The 19,357-nt window shown below is 41.3% G+C and overlaps 1 protein-coding gene across 3 annotated transcripts in view; it reads left to right on the top strand.

Annotated features, from left to right (window-relative positions):
- The first annotated feature begins 273 nt into the window (after positions 1 to 273).
- Positions 274 to 19,357, top strand: part of MBOAT1 (membrane bound glycerophospholipid O-acyltransferase 1) — a 55,569-nt gene continuing 36,485 nt past the window's right edge. The window contains exon 1 of one of the 3 annotated variants that reach the window (XM_082046842.1): positions 274 to 472. In XM_082046842.1, coding sequence (XP_081902968.1) covers positions 383 to 472 — 90 coding nt within the window. In that variant the 5' untranslated portion in view covers positions 274 to 382. Of the gene's footprint in view, positions 473 to 874; positions 1,075 to 19,357 lie in introns of those variants that run through there. The other 2 variants (XM_082046841.1, XM_082046843.1) reach the window with 2 other exon arrangements.

Below are 19,357 nucleotides of genomic sequence, written 5' to 3'. Positions count from 1 at the left end.
CATGAGGACGAAGCAACGGCCCTTCAAATTCGCAGCCGGCCGTTATAACGGACTACCGCCACGAGCAGGCTGAGCCGCCTGCGCCCCGCTTTCCCCCGGAGACGACGAGACGCGGCAGGTCAGTTGCCGGCGATGGCGAGAAGCGGCGACTCCCCCCTCCCTGCCCGCGGGGCCAGCGCCCGCTCCGCCCCCGGCCGTTGGCGGCGGCCCCGCCCCGCCGAGCGCCCCCTGCGGCCCGGCGGCCGGCACAGCGGGGCGGCGGCCGGCGTGCGCGGAGCGGAGCGGAGCGGAGCGGGGCGGTGCGGTGCGGTGCGGTGCGCGAGGGGTGCGCGCAGGTGTGCGCGGGCTGCGGGTGGTCGGAGGCCGGGGGGGGGGATGCAGCATGGCCGAGCCGCCCGGCGCCCCGCACCGCACCACCGGCTCCACCTTGCTACACCCGCTGAGCGGGCTGCTGGGCATCCCGCTGGACCAGGTGAGGCTGCCCCCCGGGGCGGGGGGGGGTGTTGCATGTGTGCTGAGGCGGCGGGTCTCCTGGGAGCGAGTGGGCTTCTCTGTCAGTGACCCGAACAGCCCGTCGCTGTCACGCCTCGCATCTGCCAACGGGCCCGGGAGGTGCATCGCGGAGGCATCGTCCCCCGCGGGAAACTTTGGGGTAGAAACGGGTTTCGGCGCGGGGAAAGCGCTCGGCGGGGTCGGGTTGAGCCGTGCAGCTGTGGCGAGCCGGCGGGTTGATGTACAGCAAAAGCCCTTTATTTTTCCCGGCAATACCCGGCGTTTTCCGTGCTCTTGCGAAAAATCGCTGCTGCTGCTGGGTGCTGTAAGTCACGGTGTTGAGCCAACTGCGGCAAAGTTTGAAATGCTTCAGTAGTTCAAGTGCTCGCCCACCTCTGCTTATCGGCTTGGGAAGATGCACAGTGCAGGAAGGTGGATGCAATGTGTTGTCTAGAAAAATCATTGCATCAGGAGGCACTGCTTTTGTGGCTACAGATCTGGCACAGAAGTCTTTTCTGGCACAGAAGTTTCTTTCAGCCTGGTACAGGTGCTTGATGGAACTGGCAAAGCGCATGTATGGAGGTACGTAAAATGCACAGGCATGCATGTAAGAAAGTGGTCTTACCGGCGAACAAATTTGTGTAAAATGCTTAACAGCATACCATACCTTTAGCAGCAGTATTGTCTGGTTGTTTATAGGCTCCTAGTTAAACTGATTCCCAGCAGGCAGAAAATGTCGCTTCCCCACCTCCACCTTTTATTGTCTCTCAAGCCTGCGTGCACCTGCTGCCTTCCTGCATTCTTTCAGCAACGAGGAAGTTAGATCTGGAACTTTTTTATGACCAAAAAAAGCCTCCACCAAACTCAACTAGGAGGCTGAGCTGTGCTTTAAGAAAACAGGGTGGCAGAGATGTGCTTGTAAAAATCAACAGAACATTGAGATTTATTTGCTCTCTCCTGTTTGCAGAGTGGCTGGTGCTATGTGTCATTTTTTACTACTGTTTGTTTTTGAAGTTTAGTAAGAAATATACTATTTTAAATCTTAAACTCCTACATCTAACCATGCCAGTTTTCCCTTTTTTAACAGAAAACAGTTTTTGATGCAAAAAAAAAAGAGACCTATTGCTCAACACTAAAAGAGTCAAACAATAAAGGCCTAATATAAGCTAATACTATAATTTAGGAGAAGGTGCATGAATAGCAATAGCTTCTTTTTTGAGGTATTCTGTGCCACAATTGATGAATATGGGAACACCAAAGGAACCAGAATAGCAAATGTTTAATGTTCCAGCTTGTTTGTGACAGCATGATACACGTACAGTGTTAGGCTGATTGGGTCACCAAACAATGAATACGTGACAGACTGTACTTTTTCTTTCTAAAACTTGTCCTTCTGTTCAGCCAAGGTGATACAAATACAAATTTTCCCCATGCTCTTCCAGGCCTGAGGATGCTTCGCTGAGTCTGGGTATGTGCTGTGTTTGTCCCAGGGTCCTGGTCTCATGGGTGCTGATGGTGGGGACCTGTGTGCCTGATGGTTTGCGTCTTGAGCTCACACCAGTAAGCAGGGGAGGTGATGTGGCTGTGTGAGCAGGTGTACAGGCATAGGTGCTGTCCCTGCAAATGACCCTGCTGGCTCCAGCAGCACAGAGCCCCCTTGTTGGGGTTCCTCACAGAATTGCAGCATAGTTGTGCTGAAATGCAGCTTTCCTCAGCTGAAAATTGCCCTCCTCCCCCAGGACACTGCTTAATTATCCCTGTGAGATTATTCTATCAACCATTTAAAAAATTCTCCCTCACTCCTCTTGCTGCACGGCAATGTGCCAGACCATGACGAGCACCAGAGATTTCTGCTGCCCTGAAGTAGGAAATAACCAGATCACTACATGCAAACGTTATGCCACCACCATTGTCTCAAATCACATGAGTTTCAACTCTGACCCCCTGTGCTAATACACTTTAAACACTTTTGCTAAGCAGGAGCTCTTTTGCCAGGTGGGTTGGTTACCACCTTCATTAGAATGAGAAGACTTTTGCTGAGGGGGAAAATAAAAGTTCACTTGGTCCTCTGTGCAGAACAGAGCTCTGCTTATGAAAAGAGTATTTTGCTAGATACTAATCTGACATCTAACAGGGACTGGTTCCTGAACAAATCCCTTATTGCAATATCAACAGGCTCTCTGTGCATTCCACTCGGTGGCTAGGCTGCAACAGGGGAGGTAATCTCTGGGTTGTCACTGTATGTCAGCATCATCATGCTTGGCCTGTTGAATGATGACAACGTATTAATAAATGTCCCTCCGGTCTGTGTGGCTGGCAGTTCCCCATGGCTGGCCCCAAGCCTTCAAAAATGCCTAGAAATGCCCAGAGTGCAAGAGACAAAGGTGCACAGGTGGAGTGCTGTGAGTGTCTGCCTCTACACTAAGTGCAGAGGACTTGTCCCTTCTTTAATAGAGATGGTTTTCCATGAGGTCTGCGCTATGACTTCAGTCTGTGAGAGAGACCAGAAAACAAGTTGGGCTGGAGGTCTGAAAAATTGAAGGAATAATCGTTATAATAATCTTTCATAGCAGTGGCAAAAAAGCTGTAGCAATGATAGGTGGCAAATGTTTTGTTATCCAATAAGCAGCTATTGTATCACTCACTATGGGAAGTATGGATGAATATGAAAATTTCATTTTTCACATAGATTGTTTTCTTCATTTTGAAAAGCTACAACCTAGGTTTAAAACCAGTGCAGAATTAGAGGGTGCAATTGCTAGCTGCACTGTTTACCTGGCACACTGTTCACATTTTATTTAGTAGATAGTGTACTGAGTGAGAACGTGGCAATGTTTTCTACTTTAGATGCTAAAATAATGCTGATGTCTCTGAGTATTTGCATGTCTCTTTAATGGATGATTTATCTTTGAATTTCACATTGAAATATTATTTTTTAAGCAGTGCTATATTCAGTAACAAGATTAATGAGCTTGAAAGAGGATGAAAAGACTGCCTGTGTTCAATTCATCCTCATATCCCAGGAAAGCAGACTTTGAAGTTTAGCTGACTTAAGTTCTAAAAATATCTGGCTAGGTCAATGACACACCTCCAGCAACATTTGGAAAAGAGTTTTGGTGTGTTGTTTTGTTTTTTTTTTTCCTTATTATGTATGCCTCAAATCACTGATTCTGAAACATCATCTCTCTAGTATGCTTATACAGTAACTTTTGGCAAAGGATATACTTTTTTTGTCATATATGCCCTAAGTCACCATTTTGGGACATCGTCCTCTACCATAACTCAATGAGGTATGGGAAGTTAAATGCTAAACTTTTAATAGTGTAATTTCTCTAAAAACAGTTTTTGTGTGTATAAGTACAGTGAAGAAATAAATACGCTAAATAAAGGTATATTAAAAGTAATTTTAATGGCATTTTTTATCTCTATATAGTTTTATCATGCCTTCCTAAACTCTAGGCAGAAGTAGCAACCCAAATGCAAAACTTCAACTTCTGTACAACAAACCTTACATTTAATGGTCCTCACCCTGACCTATGTCAGACAGTGTGTTGGCTTTCGGGGAAATAAACTCTGTGTTCAAGGAGACTCTCTCAAAAAAATGTAAAATCATCCTTTTGTGTTTATATCAGTGGGATTTTAACCTCAGCATTTTCATTGATAAGGCCAGCTGTGCTTCTCCAAAGGGGAAAAAAAATGTGCATTTGAACTTAATTTTGGATGCTTTGGCCACCAGTTGTATGCCTTATTTTTCATTTTAATCCTTTCATTGGAGCTAGTCTGCATATTCATGTTTTGGCAGCAGTTTAAATAAAAAGCTAACTCTGTAGGGGGACTGTGGAACATGCCTCCGAGTCTTGGGATAGTTGAAGTATTAGAAATGTCTTCCCACTGTTCCTTGAGCTTGAATAGCTCTCTGCCCAAAGCATACTGGTGAATTGGTTTAAAAAGGAGAAAGCAGAGAAAAGTATATGTATATACATATATTTCACTTTTACAAAAATCAACATGAATTCTCATCCCAAAATCAGGATGGTTTTGTTAAATTTAACATTCTTCAGCTTTTTTGCAGTCCAGCTTCAGTTTTGCTTCTACGCTTTCTGGTTTAGGTAGTCAGCAGATTTGTTAGTTCCAAGCCTCTCTGAATGACTCTTTAATCCACTTTTTGGACAGTGAAGAGCAAAATAAAAAATGAGCGTTCTAGGAACTCAACAGACTTAGTCTGAGAACTTTGAGGTTCCTGTAACAGTTGTCAGTAGAGGCATTAGAAGATGTAATGCAGAGGAAGAAATGTAATTTGTTGAGTATTGGAGAGAGAGAAATGAAGATGGAAATTCAGTAAAGACATAAGTGGGGTTAATAATCTGATTTTTACCTGGAAAGAATTACTCTGAGGCAACAGCAACAACTGTCCATGTTTGGTATGAACTATGCACGTTTTAATTTCCTAATGCAGTCATTTTGCAATTGAAAATTGTATGTTTTCATTTTGAATTCCAGCAGTACTTGTCAGATTTAATGCCTCCCTGCCTGACACTCTCAACTGCAAAAAGTAAAGCTGTGTAACTTTTAGTTATTCGAGAAACACCAAGCAAAAATGTAATTTGAAATCATCTTAAAACACACTTAGAGGTATTACTTAGATTGCCAAAATCAACTTTAATTTTGATATTTTCTGACTTTTGAGTACCCAGATTTTGTAAAACTATTGTCCTGAAAAGAAATCATTGGCTTTTTACTATTACTATTTTACTATTACTAATGCCATGAGGGACATAGCACTTGATCTAAAGAACAGAGGCATAGTCTTGCTAACGCTGTTTTGGGTTCCCAGTTAAACAGGTACCTACAAGCAGGGCAATTCCTAGTGCTTATGAGCTGCATGGCTTTTTTGTGCCTTTAGGGCAAATCCACTCTCTAATTTGTTGCGCCTGTTTGTGCAGGACCCGGGATTCTGCATGTTCCTGAGACAGTCATGTAGTATTTTCCAAAGACTAAGGTCATCTCCAAAGCATTTCTTGCTGTTCAGGTCAGCTGTTACAAACATTTGCAATAATACATGTTTTCCTCTGCTTTGGAAATGTGCTGCCTTTTTCAACATGTTCTCACCCAGTTTAGCACTGCATTCTTGAACCTCATGACTGATATCTTGATACTACGGGTGTAAATATTTCCACATCCCTTCATACCTTGAAAACAAAGTCTGTCCTATTAAGTTTTTCATTTGGCAAAAGACGAAAGTGCAACTGGAATCAGCGACTTGCATTTTTCCCCCGTTTAAGCACTTTCCTTCTCATTGGTGTTAAACGAGATCTGGAAAAATAAACGTTCAAGTGCTGCATAAAGTTTCCTGAAACCTTCCCTGCACATTAATCATACCAGCACTGATTTGGTGGTGCTCTGAAGCTATTTTGAGACAATATTAAGTAGTGACAAAAACTCTTGGGCTCCAGCCTAGGGGGCCTAGACGCGAAGCACAGAGATGGCTCTGTATTTTCAGGGGAGCCCCCGATGCTCAGGATTTACTGCGCGTTGGCCAGCCTGACATGGTATTTAGTGCCCTGGCTGCTCCTTGTCTCCTGTTACAGTTCCTGAGAATGGGCAGCGCTCGAGGTAGACTTGCCAAACTGCGAGTGGTGCTGGTAATCCCTGGGCAGGGGAGGCCACAGCGCTGGGCTTGGCATCAGCACTAGAGGTAGATCTGGCCATCTGTACTTGTCCAAAATGAAGTAAAAAAATCTGATGTCAAGGGACTCACTCTTTGGAGTGAAAAAAATCCCTCTGTACGTGATGTAGGAGCTACAGGCAACCTTGAGGGTACCAACCCCATCTCCTGGATGCTCGGGTAGTCTAGTGAAGGTACTTAAGGACAGCTTCCAGAAACCCAGGCTTGCTCTTAAGAGTACAGTCTGATGTGCAAATTTCTATTGTCCTTTGCTAATAGTGGGAGCATTTATGTTGACACGTAGTTTGGATCAGGAGTGCACTTTGGGATCAAATCTCCTGACTGTCCCCACTTAGCACACTTGCTATGTTGAACTGGCCCCAGAGCATCTGTGCAGAGTTGCTCTCTGAGGATGCGAAGCTGAAGGATGCACCTCAGGGGCCTGCAGCGCTTCAGCTGCAGAAGGACACACAGCACCAGAGCTCAGCTCCTCTGAAGCGAGACCCTCCAGACAACAAGTCACATGAACGTAGTAGGGTCCTCATTCTCAGCTGTTTTGCAATTCAGACCTGCTTCTGCTGCAGCACACCGCTAGCTAAGATAGGCATGGCAGACATCTCTGACCTTCAGTTGGTGATTTCTCCAGAGCACAGCACTGGTCAGGCTTGTTTGGTCACTTCCAACAGTGTGGAATCCAGTCTGTTCTGCACGGGGCTCAGCTGGGTCAATCTGTCTACCCACTGCCAACAAGGAGAACGGCACCTGTAGAAAAATGACCAAGGGGAAACCTTTTGGGTGATCCCTCACCAGCGCACAGTGTGATTTGACCGGTGTCCCTTCTTACAGTCTTTATTGGAAAAGTTCATTTTCACCAGAGTTTTTTCCCTGGCGTAAGGCATTTTAAACAGCTTTTACAGAATCCTAGGTGACCACCAAGTCAAAACCAAAAGCACAAGCAGTAGTTACTGACATAATTTTTTTTTTTTTTTTGGCTACTTATACTATATTGCATCCTTAGTGGAGCTAGGTGGGAAATAATTTTGGGCTCCCCTCATGATATGAACATTTCAGGCTAGAAAAAAACCCCAACCCTCCCCCTCCCCAAACCCCAAACAACGCCCCCCAAACCCAAAACACAACAAAACAAACCCCAACCAAAACAAAAAAACAAACCAAACACCCCCTAAAAAAAAAAAACAAACCAAAAACCCCCCAGAAATCTCAATATGAGAAAACAAAATTTCTAAACTTATTTTTGAATCAAAAGACTAAAATATTCTCAAAGAGTTTGCTCTCAGTAATTTCCTCTGTAAGTTTTTGAAAAATACCCAATGAAAAATAATTTAAGTCAAAATTCAAAAGATTGACTAGACAGCTTTACCAACTTGGATTCTTGGATTTTTTTTTCTTTTCTTTTTTAAACAGGAAATTGTAGTCATTACTCTGAAAACTAGAAGGAAAGTTTGTTTGCCTATAGGAGTACTGTTACCATGCTATTTGGTCCTAGACAAAACACTGAAGAACAATTCTTCAGCCTTGGTTTCCCTTTCTCTGAATGTTTTATCCAGGTGGGATGTGAGCACTCTCAACATCTCAACATTTTTCTGGTATTCCTGGGTGATTTTGTGCCTGGATAATGGGAATTTTGTGGTGACCTCATGTGAATAAACTCAGCAGCATGGTAGGTGGGATGCTGTCTGAAAGCACATGAGCTACTTACCTAGATGACTTATGAAGAGGGCAGATACACCTGAGTGTGTGTATCTGCCTGGTAAATCCCAGACAAAAATCTGTCAATCATATGGAACAGCAATTTTAAAAATTATTGATCAGTATGAGATTATATTGTGCATTCTTCCAGTTCAGGGGGTGAGTCAGGCTGGGGACTTCTGGGAGAGAAAATACTCCTTTAGATCAGTCTTCTGAATTGCATGCAAATATTAAAAAATGAAATAACAATTTCAGGCCAAGAGAGAAATGTCAGCTGCTGGCTGTCATGCACAGGCTGAGCATTTGCTTCTTGTATGGGCCCTGGTCTTCTGAGAAAAGCTCTAATTGGACTTAAGCAATTTCTTTATTTGTGGTGTCTTGTTCAAGTGCAGTTTGGCACTGGTGTGCAGATAGGGCAGGAATGGGGAAGGCAACATGACAAGGCAAAAATCAAGACATTTGAAGATCCCATGCTCCCAACATTTCTCGAATAACTTCTATGGTTGTTTTCATGCTTGTGCTATATTTTAAACTTTTTTTTTTTTTAAAAGGATTACTGAGTAGGAAAGATTTAATTATTAACTCTCACACATAGCTTAAATGACATTATAAAGTGGTGAAAGTAGGTTTTTTTCTCTTATCAGTGTAAGGGAGTGTTAAAGAGTAGGACTGTATTGACTTTATTTATCTCATGTGTGCACACAGAGGGCAGGTTCAAATCACTGACTCCTAAGGTTTGCAGCAAGTATTTACACCAGCAAATTCCAGCTGATAGATCAACTATGTATCTATTTGAGAGATTTTTAAAATCACTTTGTTCACTTACAAGAAAAGTTTAACTTGTCTTATATTTATACTTCTTATATGGCAGGGTTTCTCAAGATGTTTTGTCAACTATGCTGTATTGAAGGTGAGGAAAAACAAGTTTATACAAATGGTTTGGAGACAGTGACTGGAAATTAAAGGGCTTAATCCTTGAGTTAAATCCAGTTTTTGGTGGCAGCGTTACACATCCACAGTGAGTTGGTAGGCACTGATAGCACCCACAGCTGTTTATGGCATTGTGTGTATGTTTGTGCTCATGCTAACTCTCTTGAGGCAAAAAATTGTGGTCTAGTTGCCACAGCAACAATAACACTGCATTCAGTTCCTATTTTATACAAGTATGTTGAAAGGGTAGGCATATTGCTGTGGTACATTGTGAAATGTGATAGACTTGAGAGAGAGGAAACGTTCGTATTTTTGAGAACTTTAATTTTGTGTTACCTTTTTTGCTACTTCTCTGCTAGGGTGCTACTGTGCAATTGCAAATGTGACATTGCAGAGAGAGAAATGGGCTCAACAGTTTGGAAAAAGAAACTTTTAGAGATGTTTTGCTGATGCTAACCAGCAAATAAAGTGACAATTAGAACAAAGGATGGTCCAGGACAGAGGGAAATGGGCGACATAATTATGTTTCTGTCTCATTGTAGTTGTTGTAGTCAATTGAAAGATGACTGTAGCTGTTCTTTGCCATGAAACCGAAATGAAAATATGAACAAGATAAAAGAGAAAAAATTACAAGGTAGACTTCTTAAACATGCAAAAGCAAAGTGAAGGAATTGGGTTATTTGCTTTCAAAATGTGACTGTTAAAGAGAGATCATGGCGAAAATATATGCGAGCAGCATAAATGAGATAGGGCTAGGACTTCTTCCCTTCTGTCTCACAGTGTTTCTCCATGTGAAGAGGAGAATGTGATAACATTGGAAGGCTGTAGATTTAACAGTGATTAAAGTGAAAGTCTTTTTCATGCAGTCCAGAAGTGGACTGTGACACCCATTTCAACAGAAGGCTGCTAAGGCCAAGAACTTGGACAGAGCCAGCGAGGACTTGGATGTTTACATGAAAAACATGTGTATCCAGAGTAAGATACCTAATAGCTTAAAAGCAAAAGCTTTTGGAGATACACATTCTTTTGCCAGCTCCTTTCAGGCCTTATCCCCTCTGCAGGCACTGGTTTCTGGCAGCCCTGCCTCTGGTGTGGCTGATGTTTTTGGGATCCCGAGTTGCTGCTGGCACTCCCGGGCATGGCTGCTCCCATTATGGGTGAATGGGTCTGCCAGAGTCGTCATCCCCTCCCAGGGCTTGGCTCAACACTGGGTTTATCGCTTGAGTATCTTCACATGGTGATAGAGCAGGAAGCAGCAGATCTCTGTAGGGAAGATCAGCCACTGCTCAAGAGTGATCACTCTTTCAGCATCCTACTTAAAGAGAACCCAAGCTGCAGCTGTCATTCTGTTAGTTTATAGAGAAAGGAACTGGCCCTTTATATGCTTTGCTATTTATTTTCCTCTTGATTATCTACTTACTGTCTCTTCTGATTTTTAACTGTTGGCTTTTTTGTTGTTTGTTTTTCTTTCTGTCCACATCTCTGTTCAGTTCATGTTGCATATCTTTAATGCTGTATTTGAGGGTTTGGTGATCTGCATATTCTCTTAGAAGAGACCACATCAGCAGGTGTCTGGTGTAGTCTGCCTTCATCCTTTGATAGGGTTCTGACATGCTGATCAGTAGTCTGTTATCTAACTGTTTATCAGTCATACAATTTTACGTGCACCATTACCTCAATTGCCTAACTATCTCAGTCAGGCTTCCTGTTGTTTTGGCCTGGACAGACTTGAATCAGGGATTAAAGAATTACTGAGAGAAAATTGATTCCCTATCTGCCTCCTCTTTTTCTTTTTTCTCTGACACTTCAGTGTTTGAGCATAGTCACTAATGAGGGCAATGTACCAGACCAACTGGGAAGACCCTAAACAGCAAATGCTCCTCTGTTCCCTGTGTCTAGAATCAGGTCTTTGCAATTGCCTTTGCTATTTCTGCCTGTGAGACGGTGGTCTCCTTTATTTGCTAGCAGGTGGAACTACTGGCTTGTGCCCTGGAGAGGCTTTGAGCAGTCAGTGGGGACCCTGGTCGTCCCTTTCCAAGTCTCCTCTCTCTCGTCCTGTATAAAATACGTGCTGCGCTTTGTTCAGGTGCCTTCCAGCGTCAGAAAAAGTCATATGCCTCCACATGCTGTTTTCAGTGCTACAGTAATGGTGGAAAAAAGTCCATCTGCATTTTGAGATATATTAAGTATGCTAAAAATCAAACCTGAAATGCTTTCTCAAAGTGCTTCTGAGATAGCCAGATGTTAGTGGTATAAAACCTTGCGACAGGAGGAGAGATAGAAATAAATTTTGAAAGCCAGCTGTGTACATCATGCAATGTCCTAGTTCTTTTAAAGCATGTTTTTTTTGTTTTTTTTTTTTTTTTTTAGGATTTAGGTGTAAAGGGCATGTTTGAAAGGGAAGTTATAATTATTTATGCAACTTAAAGGACTGTTGAATTTCTTTTCCCTGGTTATGTTCAAGTTCATAGGGTATTTTGAGAAAGGCTTACTTGGAGTTTCTGGAATTTTGTTGCTGTACTTTGTTTCTTGGACAATAAATTGCCTGACACTGCATAGTAGGAGCATCACTTTAATATTTCTAAAATGTAACTGTGTTCTTTTATTTTTTTTTTTCTGCACTGTTAAAGGGGAAAAAATGAGACTTTTTCCTCTTGCATTATGATTGCTGTCCTTTTTAAAGGAAAGCAAGTCAAGTTTCTGCTATTGCTGACTCATAAGCATGGCAAGAATACGCCTGGGGAAAAATGTAATACTGTGGCTAAGTAATACAAATGTGGGTGGGTTTTTTTTTCCTCCTGATATGGCAGTTATCTTTGGAAAATATCGTGTTGTAACCCAAAGTTCTGATGTACTGTATACAAATAGAAGCATGGAACTCTAGCAGGGGATATATATAGAGAAGGCAGCATGCTTTTAATGAAGGAAGGAAATTAAATATTTTTTCCTCAAATATACTATAGTGCAAATGAAATTAATTTATAGCAGAATCCAAGTACCTCTTCTTTTTTTATTGTTTACTTTACATTTCATTATGCTTATGCACCAACTGACACTTGCTCATGCTGTGTGTTTTCCTGTTAGTTTTTGTTTTGATTTGGTTGCTAAGTTTGAAAACAAGGATTTTTTAGTTTTTTTTTTGAGGGGATAACCCCTGGAATTCATTCAGGGCATGACTTTTTGTGAAGGTACTAATGATTTCCAGATATTTCAGTTTAGTGGCCGTTGAAATGTTTGACTTGCATAAAATCCTGAGCACTTGCCATCCCCAAGTTACTTGTTTTCAATAGTGTCTGAAGTTGAGCATCTAAAATTAGACATGCTCCGAAGTTTTGCTTCCAGAGATATTTGCTGTAGATGTAAGGTGCTTGTAACACAGGCATGACTAAACAGCTGGGGCTGTGTTCTTGTCTTCTTGCATAGTTCAGGGTCCAAAATAAATGAACATAAAGTGAGTCTGCTGCAAACTCTAAGCAGAAATAAGGAAGGAAAAACCAGCCACAACAGGATATTGTCGCTATACGTTTTAATGGTGGCTTCTCTTCCTGCCAGAGTTCTGAAGGGATTAAAAATAGGTCTGCAGCCCACATGAATGAAGGTTAGATAAACAGATCTTATATTAAACAGCACAGAGCAATAATTTTACTTTTAAACTGTAGAACAATAGGGAAGAACAATATTTCATGGCTGTGAAATCTCAGGATTGTGAAAGTGAGTATCTGAAGTTGGCAGTTATGGAGGCTTGCTAATTCTTTGCAGTTACTGTTGTAGTAACTAAGATAATTGTGTTTGAATTGAAAAACAAACAAACAAACAAGCAAACTATAACCAAAACAAAACCACCATACACAGCTCTTTATAAACAGGCTAAAAAATGAAGAAAAAGCTATCTAGAAAATGTGCTTACCAGCAGAATCAAGGGCCATGGTGAAAATGAAGGACTCTGCAAGCAAGTGCAGAATAGAAAGTTTTCATTATTTACAGAAATAAAGAGAGTTACTGTTACGTTTGCAAAGACAATTGCCCTAATACAAACTGAAAATCTGATTTCCCAGCCAAATAAATGGCTCTGACTAGAGCTTACTACTAAAAAAGGTGGTTCTATGTATATTCCCCCCCTTGTGCCATGTTCCTTTTTCTTCTCTTGGTGAAAAAACTGTCAGTTGTGCATCTGCACAGGTTGAGCTGACTGAAAATCAGTTCTAGAATAAAGTGTTTTGCAGTTGATTTAATTCTGTATGACCTGGCCTAGGAGAGATGGGAACCCCTAGGCAGTGGTGCTAAAGGAAGGTGGAAAACTCCTTCCTTCTTGGGGATCCAGAGCTGAGCAGATTTACTGCAGATTTGCCATGGCCCTTACTGATGGCTTCCCAAAAAATTTTCTGTAGTCTCTTCTGCCTGTGAGGAAGTTCCATGTTGAAAGGTAGCTGGGAATGTTTTCTGTACCTCTTTGAGCAAATTCTGTGGCTCTGTAGTGTTGGAAAAGGTATGGTGGCTCCCTGAGATCTGTGCCCCATATTTTGCAAGGTTGGAGCATGGGCAAAAGAACATCAGTCTTCACCTCTCCGTGTCGATGTACCCTGATGTGATGTTGTTAAGCTCAACTGAAAGCATTTTCTTTGTTGTTCACAAGAGTTTTCCTTCCCTTCTTCTGGAAGTGCTGTTACTGGGTGTTTTGGAGATGCAAAACTGCTTAGACAAGGAAGAGGGCAGGAGGAACTGAGGTTTGCAGCACCTGCTTGCGGAAACAGGAAACTGGGTGCGTTTGACTACACCAATCGTGTAGGAGCATTGTTACCCTAAAACTCTTCTACACATATCTGCCAGTAGATATACTAGTAGTTTTTTTTTCAGAGTGCCTCCTGATTGGCAGTTTTCCCCACCATCCCCTCCAGCTCTATTTCAGGCACTTGAAGTGGGCCTAGTTTATTGCAGAATACCAGCTGCTGGAATATCATAGCATTTTAAGCTGTCTTTAAGTGGTAAACCAAAAAAGTGGAGCGCCAGGAACTGTGGGTCATTTAAAAAAAATTAATCTCTTGCAACTTAAATGGAAACTCAGTTTCACAGTCCAGAGATGTCTTTTTACTTCTGTTAAAGTTAATGCATGTAGTATGGCTACTGTTCATCTTTGTAAGTCTGCAGTGTACGTTTCTGTATCTAAACTTACTCGTCTAGATTACTCTTATAGCGGAAGTACCTGTTTTAGACTCGTATTTTAGGATTAGATAAATTGCAACCTAGAATTGCCTTTTTTCCACATTGACAATAAAATAAATTTAGGTGGACTAGCTCAGGCATTGATGTCAGGACCTCTTCCTCTAGCAAAGTTCTTGCATAAATTTTTAAAGCATGTCCTAATATACTAATTTTTACAGTGCCCTTGCTTTAAGTTACTATGGGGATGACTGAGCGTTTAAATACAGGATGTTCCAGACTTTTGATGTGTTTAAGGGCCTAATAAATTCTTATATAACACCATTGAGATGTCTGAAAGGTTTAGTCTTTGATAAACTCACTTAATTCCAAGGATAATGTGCCTAAATTTAACACAGTGCTGACAGTTTCTACAGGGGGGGAAAAAAGCCCAGCTTTCTTTTGGTTTAAAATAACTTGTGAAGCTGACACTTTTTTCGCCTTAGTGATGCTTGTTTCTTTCTGTTGTGTGCATTTACTGGGATATCACTGAGATAATGGGAACAAAACTGTTCTGTTTGTATTGGTGAGTATTTTTAAAGACCACTGACACTTTTTTGTATAGAAAAGGAACTGAAAATAGAATTGCACAGACATTGCAACAGCAATAATGTGGCAAGTTATTTTAGATGTGCCAGTTCCCATTCAAGTGAAGGATTGCACTTTAAGCCTACTGTTTTATTTTTAAATTGGTGAATGTGTGCAGGCGCAAGGCTTTCATCTGGCCTGAAAGTTAAGTGTGTTTCTGAATTGAGACTTCAGAAACATTGCTATAAGGATCTTGCCATTCCTACATTCATGCAACTTCCATTGGTATTTGAGGAATATAATTTACACTGAAGACACAGAAAGATGTGCCAACAGGGTGTCTGGGTATACATACATTTGTCTGTATTGTCTTCCTTCTTTGCACTTTGAATAAATCAACTATGTACTTAGATCAATTACATAGCCAAAGTGAAAAGGTGACTTGCTGTGTTGTGCTGTGTTCTAATTTTTTTTTAAATTTAACCTTTAAATCTGGGGGAAAAATGTGTATCTGTGTTGATGCTACTCTTGCTACTGCTACTTTGAAGTTATTTATTGAAGAATACAAAAGTAGAAAACAAACAGAAATTTATGGTGCAGTTAGTGCTTGAGGCTGGTGAACTTGAGCTGAATCACAGCTGATGAAACCTGTCTCATTCCTGCTTCTTTTGTGTTGCTGACCCTCTGTCTGTGGTGGGTGAGGTGACAGTGTTGGAGAGCAGGAGTTGAGGAATGCTCTTGAGAGGTTATGTGAAAATAGTTTGGGGTTTGGAAGTGCTCACCAGGTCTGAAAGACCAGTGGGGAACAATATCTATTATTCAATAAATCATTTCTGGGAAAAAGATAGGTAACTGTTGTATTTAGTGGATGATTATGAAAACTAAGGATCCAAGCTCCAGCTATTTGCCTGAGCCCTACAGGTGGCAAAGAAAGGTGAGAACCAGTGCTATGATGTCCTTAACACAGGGGAGGTTCCTGGAGCTCTAGGGACTTTCAGAGGAGGCTTTGCAGGCACTCAGGTCTCTGCTTTGTTGTTTTATTCTCCTGTGGTTGTTTTCCTTGTTTCTGTTCATTTTCACTTCAGCGTCTGTCTCCTAACTTTACATAAGCTTAAATCGGGTCTTCTGAGCGGACCCTGTGAGAAGAGCTGGAGTGATGAAGTAATGCCATGATAAGGTCAGTCTGTTCCTCCTGCATCAGTACGAATCTACGCATAAGCAAAGAGGTTGGACAGTACGAGATGCCATCTTTCCTTTGAGAAGTACAAGATCCCAATGACTTTCTACTTCCTGTGGAAGCCTTTGGAAAGGCAAGACTGGTAGTCCTGGTGTTTGTGTTTTATTTTATTTATTTATATTTTTTTCCTGTAAAAATTCCCATTTGGATAACAGCATTTCACTCCTCTTTTTTCTTGTTGAAATATTTTCTATACTCTGACCTTCTGGCTGTAGTTTTGCCTCTAGACATGTCTGACATGTTATACCATGTGATAGTATACCTGCACAGAAGTATATCAAATTATTCTTTTTAAAGTACTCTTCTTGGTTTAAAGGTACGGTGATTAGCACTCTACTTCATTGCTAAGTAGGCTGAAGAAATGAAGCAGCTTTCCTAAAAACCCGAAGGCATTCTGGTTTAAAAAGAACCGCACCTGAATGACTAAAGGCTCCGGCTGGTTTGATTTTACTGCTTCTTCTATTGCAGATAAAATTAGTGCTGTCTATCCCAGGTACAACGGAATTTGCTGATGCTATGTTTTGGCATTGCTTACTGAGAGAACACTAATTACTGAGTTACAGGTAGTGGCAGAACATTGCTGCGCATAAATGATCACTACTTAAAAATCTGTTCAACATGCAGAGTCATTACAGGTCAATGTAAGAGCTGTTGACAGCAGGTTGTATTTGGATCAGGTCCACACGTTAAATTTATCAGCCATCAAAGGTAAATATATGGGTGTGTGACTTAGCATTACGATGTAGATTTGACTTCTCAAGCTTCCTTTTGAGTTAAATGTTGTTTTTTTTTGTTTTTGTTTTTTTGTTTGTTTTTTTTTTTTTAATTTAATCTGTTCTATAGCTATATTTGTGTGTCCTGCTAGTGATTATTCTGCTAGTGGCTTCATAGGAGTAATCCAGAAAGAACATCTGTTTCAAGTTTATAGTCTAAATCATGGAAGGATATTTGACCCTGTAAGTAGGGAAACAGCAGAATTTACCCAGGAAAACAGCACAACAGGCCAAATACTGTCAGTAGAGTATTACTTTACCAACTCCATATTCTGCATGCAACAGCAACAAAAAAGCCAGGGCTACGAGAACTTAGTGTTGCTTCTGAAAATTAGTCATTCATATATGCTTTTCTCGCTCTCTTTCCTGTGAGAGAAATTCTATTTTCAAACCTTTGCTTCTGCCCCCTCAAACTCTGCTGCAGGACCCCTACAATACGAAGTCAGATAAGTGAGTTGTATCAGTATAACATTGGAGATGTGACTTTTCAGTACTTGTACTGGTAGTTCCCCAGTGTAAATGAATTAATTTCCTCTGTCATCCATGCTGTTTGCTATTCACAGTGCCTGGCTGTAGACAGAAAATACAGCAGCTTGCAAGTGACAGTCAGTTAGGGTTTTGTCACAAACGCCTGTTTGTGCTGGCTTTCAGTGAACTGAGTTCTCTGCAAAGTGGTACCACTGTGGGCAATAAGTGGAGCTGCACAGATGAGGATACACAAATCCTTTTTCTTTGTGGAAGTAAAAATTCTAGCAGTGGGAAGCTTGACATGGTTTCTGTGATACTGTCCTGCTTTTTGGGGGTGTTTGTCCCCTCCCTGTGTGGAGTTAAGCGCTCTCTGCAGAGAATATTTGTTCTTATGGTTCATAAAAATAGCCTGGAAGATCAAAATATTTTGAAAAATTTCAGTAAGTATCAGATATCTTTGAGATGATCTTATTAAAGAATATTCCATCTCTCATTCTTAACACACCCATTTTAAATATCACAATTTGGATGTTAGGAAATGCTATCCTAACAGCAGGTCTCTTTTTTCACATCAAAGTAGAAATGACTCCAGCAAAGTGAACTTTAACATGTTTTTTGCCAGGTGTCTTTGGTTATACGTGCAAAATAATCTTTTAAACAGATAAACGAAGTTATTGCACTTTTGCAGCTCTTACTTTATTCCTTGCAAGAAACACACCGTCCTGGAAAATGTGACTGATCTCTGGCAAAGTGGAATGCTTCATTATGTGTCATGGTTGCGACGGACAAACGACATAGACCAAGTTCTTCCAGGATAAAAGTAGTAGATGCCATTTATTGCCACAAGTGCATTTTTATACAGTTTTACCAATTCATGTGTCTCTTCACTATTGGTTACAAGTTACAGCACTAACATCTCATTGGTTAATTTTTCTATCATCCATGTTATTCTTCTATCCCCTTCTCTCTCACGGGTACATCTCTCCTCTCTCCGGATACTCCTTTACTCCCATCCTTCTCAAGAGTAAATCTTAATATCTTCAAGGCTGATCTCTACTCCCATATTTTCTGTCAAGGATTCCACAGACCTGCTGCAGTTTCCCACAATTATGCCATCCGTTTTCCAAAATGCTGCCCAAGCACTGTTGGACTCCTTAGACAGTGGTTTGACTTGAGAAGGAGTTGCTGTCAGTAGTTCCTGTTAACATGGTTTCTTATGCTTTTCCGAATACTGAGAACAGCTGTTTGGTGATCCGTGGTTAGTGAATAGAGGAAAAAGTCTAATTTATTATACTAGATAAAACACTTGTAGCAGCCTCCTAAACTTATGCTCAGCGGCTCATTAGTAGATAGCAGCAAACACAGAGTATCTTGACCATGGGTTCCAACTTCGTCTTTATGCTGAGCCACCGTGGGAGGCCTCTGTACACTGTCTGTTGTTCAGCAGATGAAATGCAGATTTAAAGCCTTATTCTCTCATTTGGGTGATAAGCGCAAGGCCTGGGATAAAAGTAAAGGTGTCTTCTGCGAAATCTGTAATCTGAGGACAGTCTGCATCATCTGCTGCACACCGAAGTGGGAACGGACCTGGATGCTAGCTGGGAATATTCTGGCAGTTTGGCTGTGTCATAACACACTTCTACCTCTGTTTGTGATCATGTATGAATGTGCTACATGCCTGCTTTTTGTCCAAAGGCTATGTGCTGTTTGGGATACATCAGCACCTTGTCATCAAGCGAGTGACAAGTCAGCAGTGTGATTTTTCGTGTGGTGATTTTCATAGTGAATGAATTATAGCATTAATAGGAACTTTGCTTACAGAGGACTGGGTAATAGACTTAATTGCCACTTGGAGAGTGGAGAAAACTGTGTGGTCAATTTGTTATATCCTCCTAGATTTTTGGAAAGTGAGATCAGTTTTTCTGCAAGTATAAGGGAGGAAAAAAGTAGTAAAGGAAAAGCAAAATATTTTTGTGGTCAAAACAGAATGCAGGATTTTTCTTCCTGATACTTAACTATAAGGAACATGTTAAAAGCACTAGAATAACAGACTATGTGCTTAATCTTGCTTATTATCTTTTCCTAGAAGGTGATCTAGTAACCCTCAAATGTCTGTTACCACTTCTTTAAATAGGGAAATGTGCAGATTCACTTGTGGGATGAGGGGAATTGAAACTTCCTGAAGTGGGTGATTAGTGGCCTACCCTGAACTATATATACTGTGTGGTGACAAAGACTGTGATGATTTGGTGGGAGACTATAAAGCCAGGTTTTCCCTCCTCTTGTATTCTCTGTTCCCATCTCAAGAACTTCTAGCTAGGAAGAGAACTTCCCATTTTCTCCCTGTAAGATTTCTTT

The sequence above is a fragment of the Streptopelia decaocto genome (assembly GCF_964273445.1).
Source record: "Streptopelia decaocto genome assembly, chromosome: 2".
Taxonomy (NCBI): Eukaryota; Metazoa; Chordata; class Aves; order Columbiformes; family Columbidae; genus Streptopelia; species Streptopelia decaocto.
The sequence above is the reverse complement of the archived record's forward strand: the minus strand, read 5'-3'. Positions and strand labels throughout refer to the sequence as shown.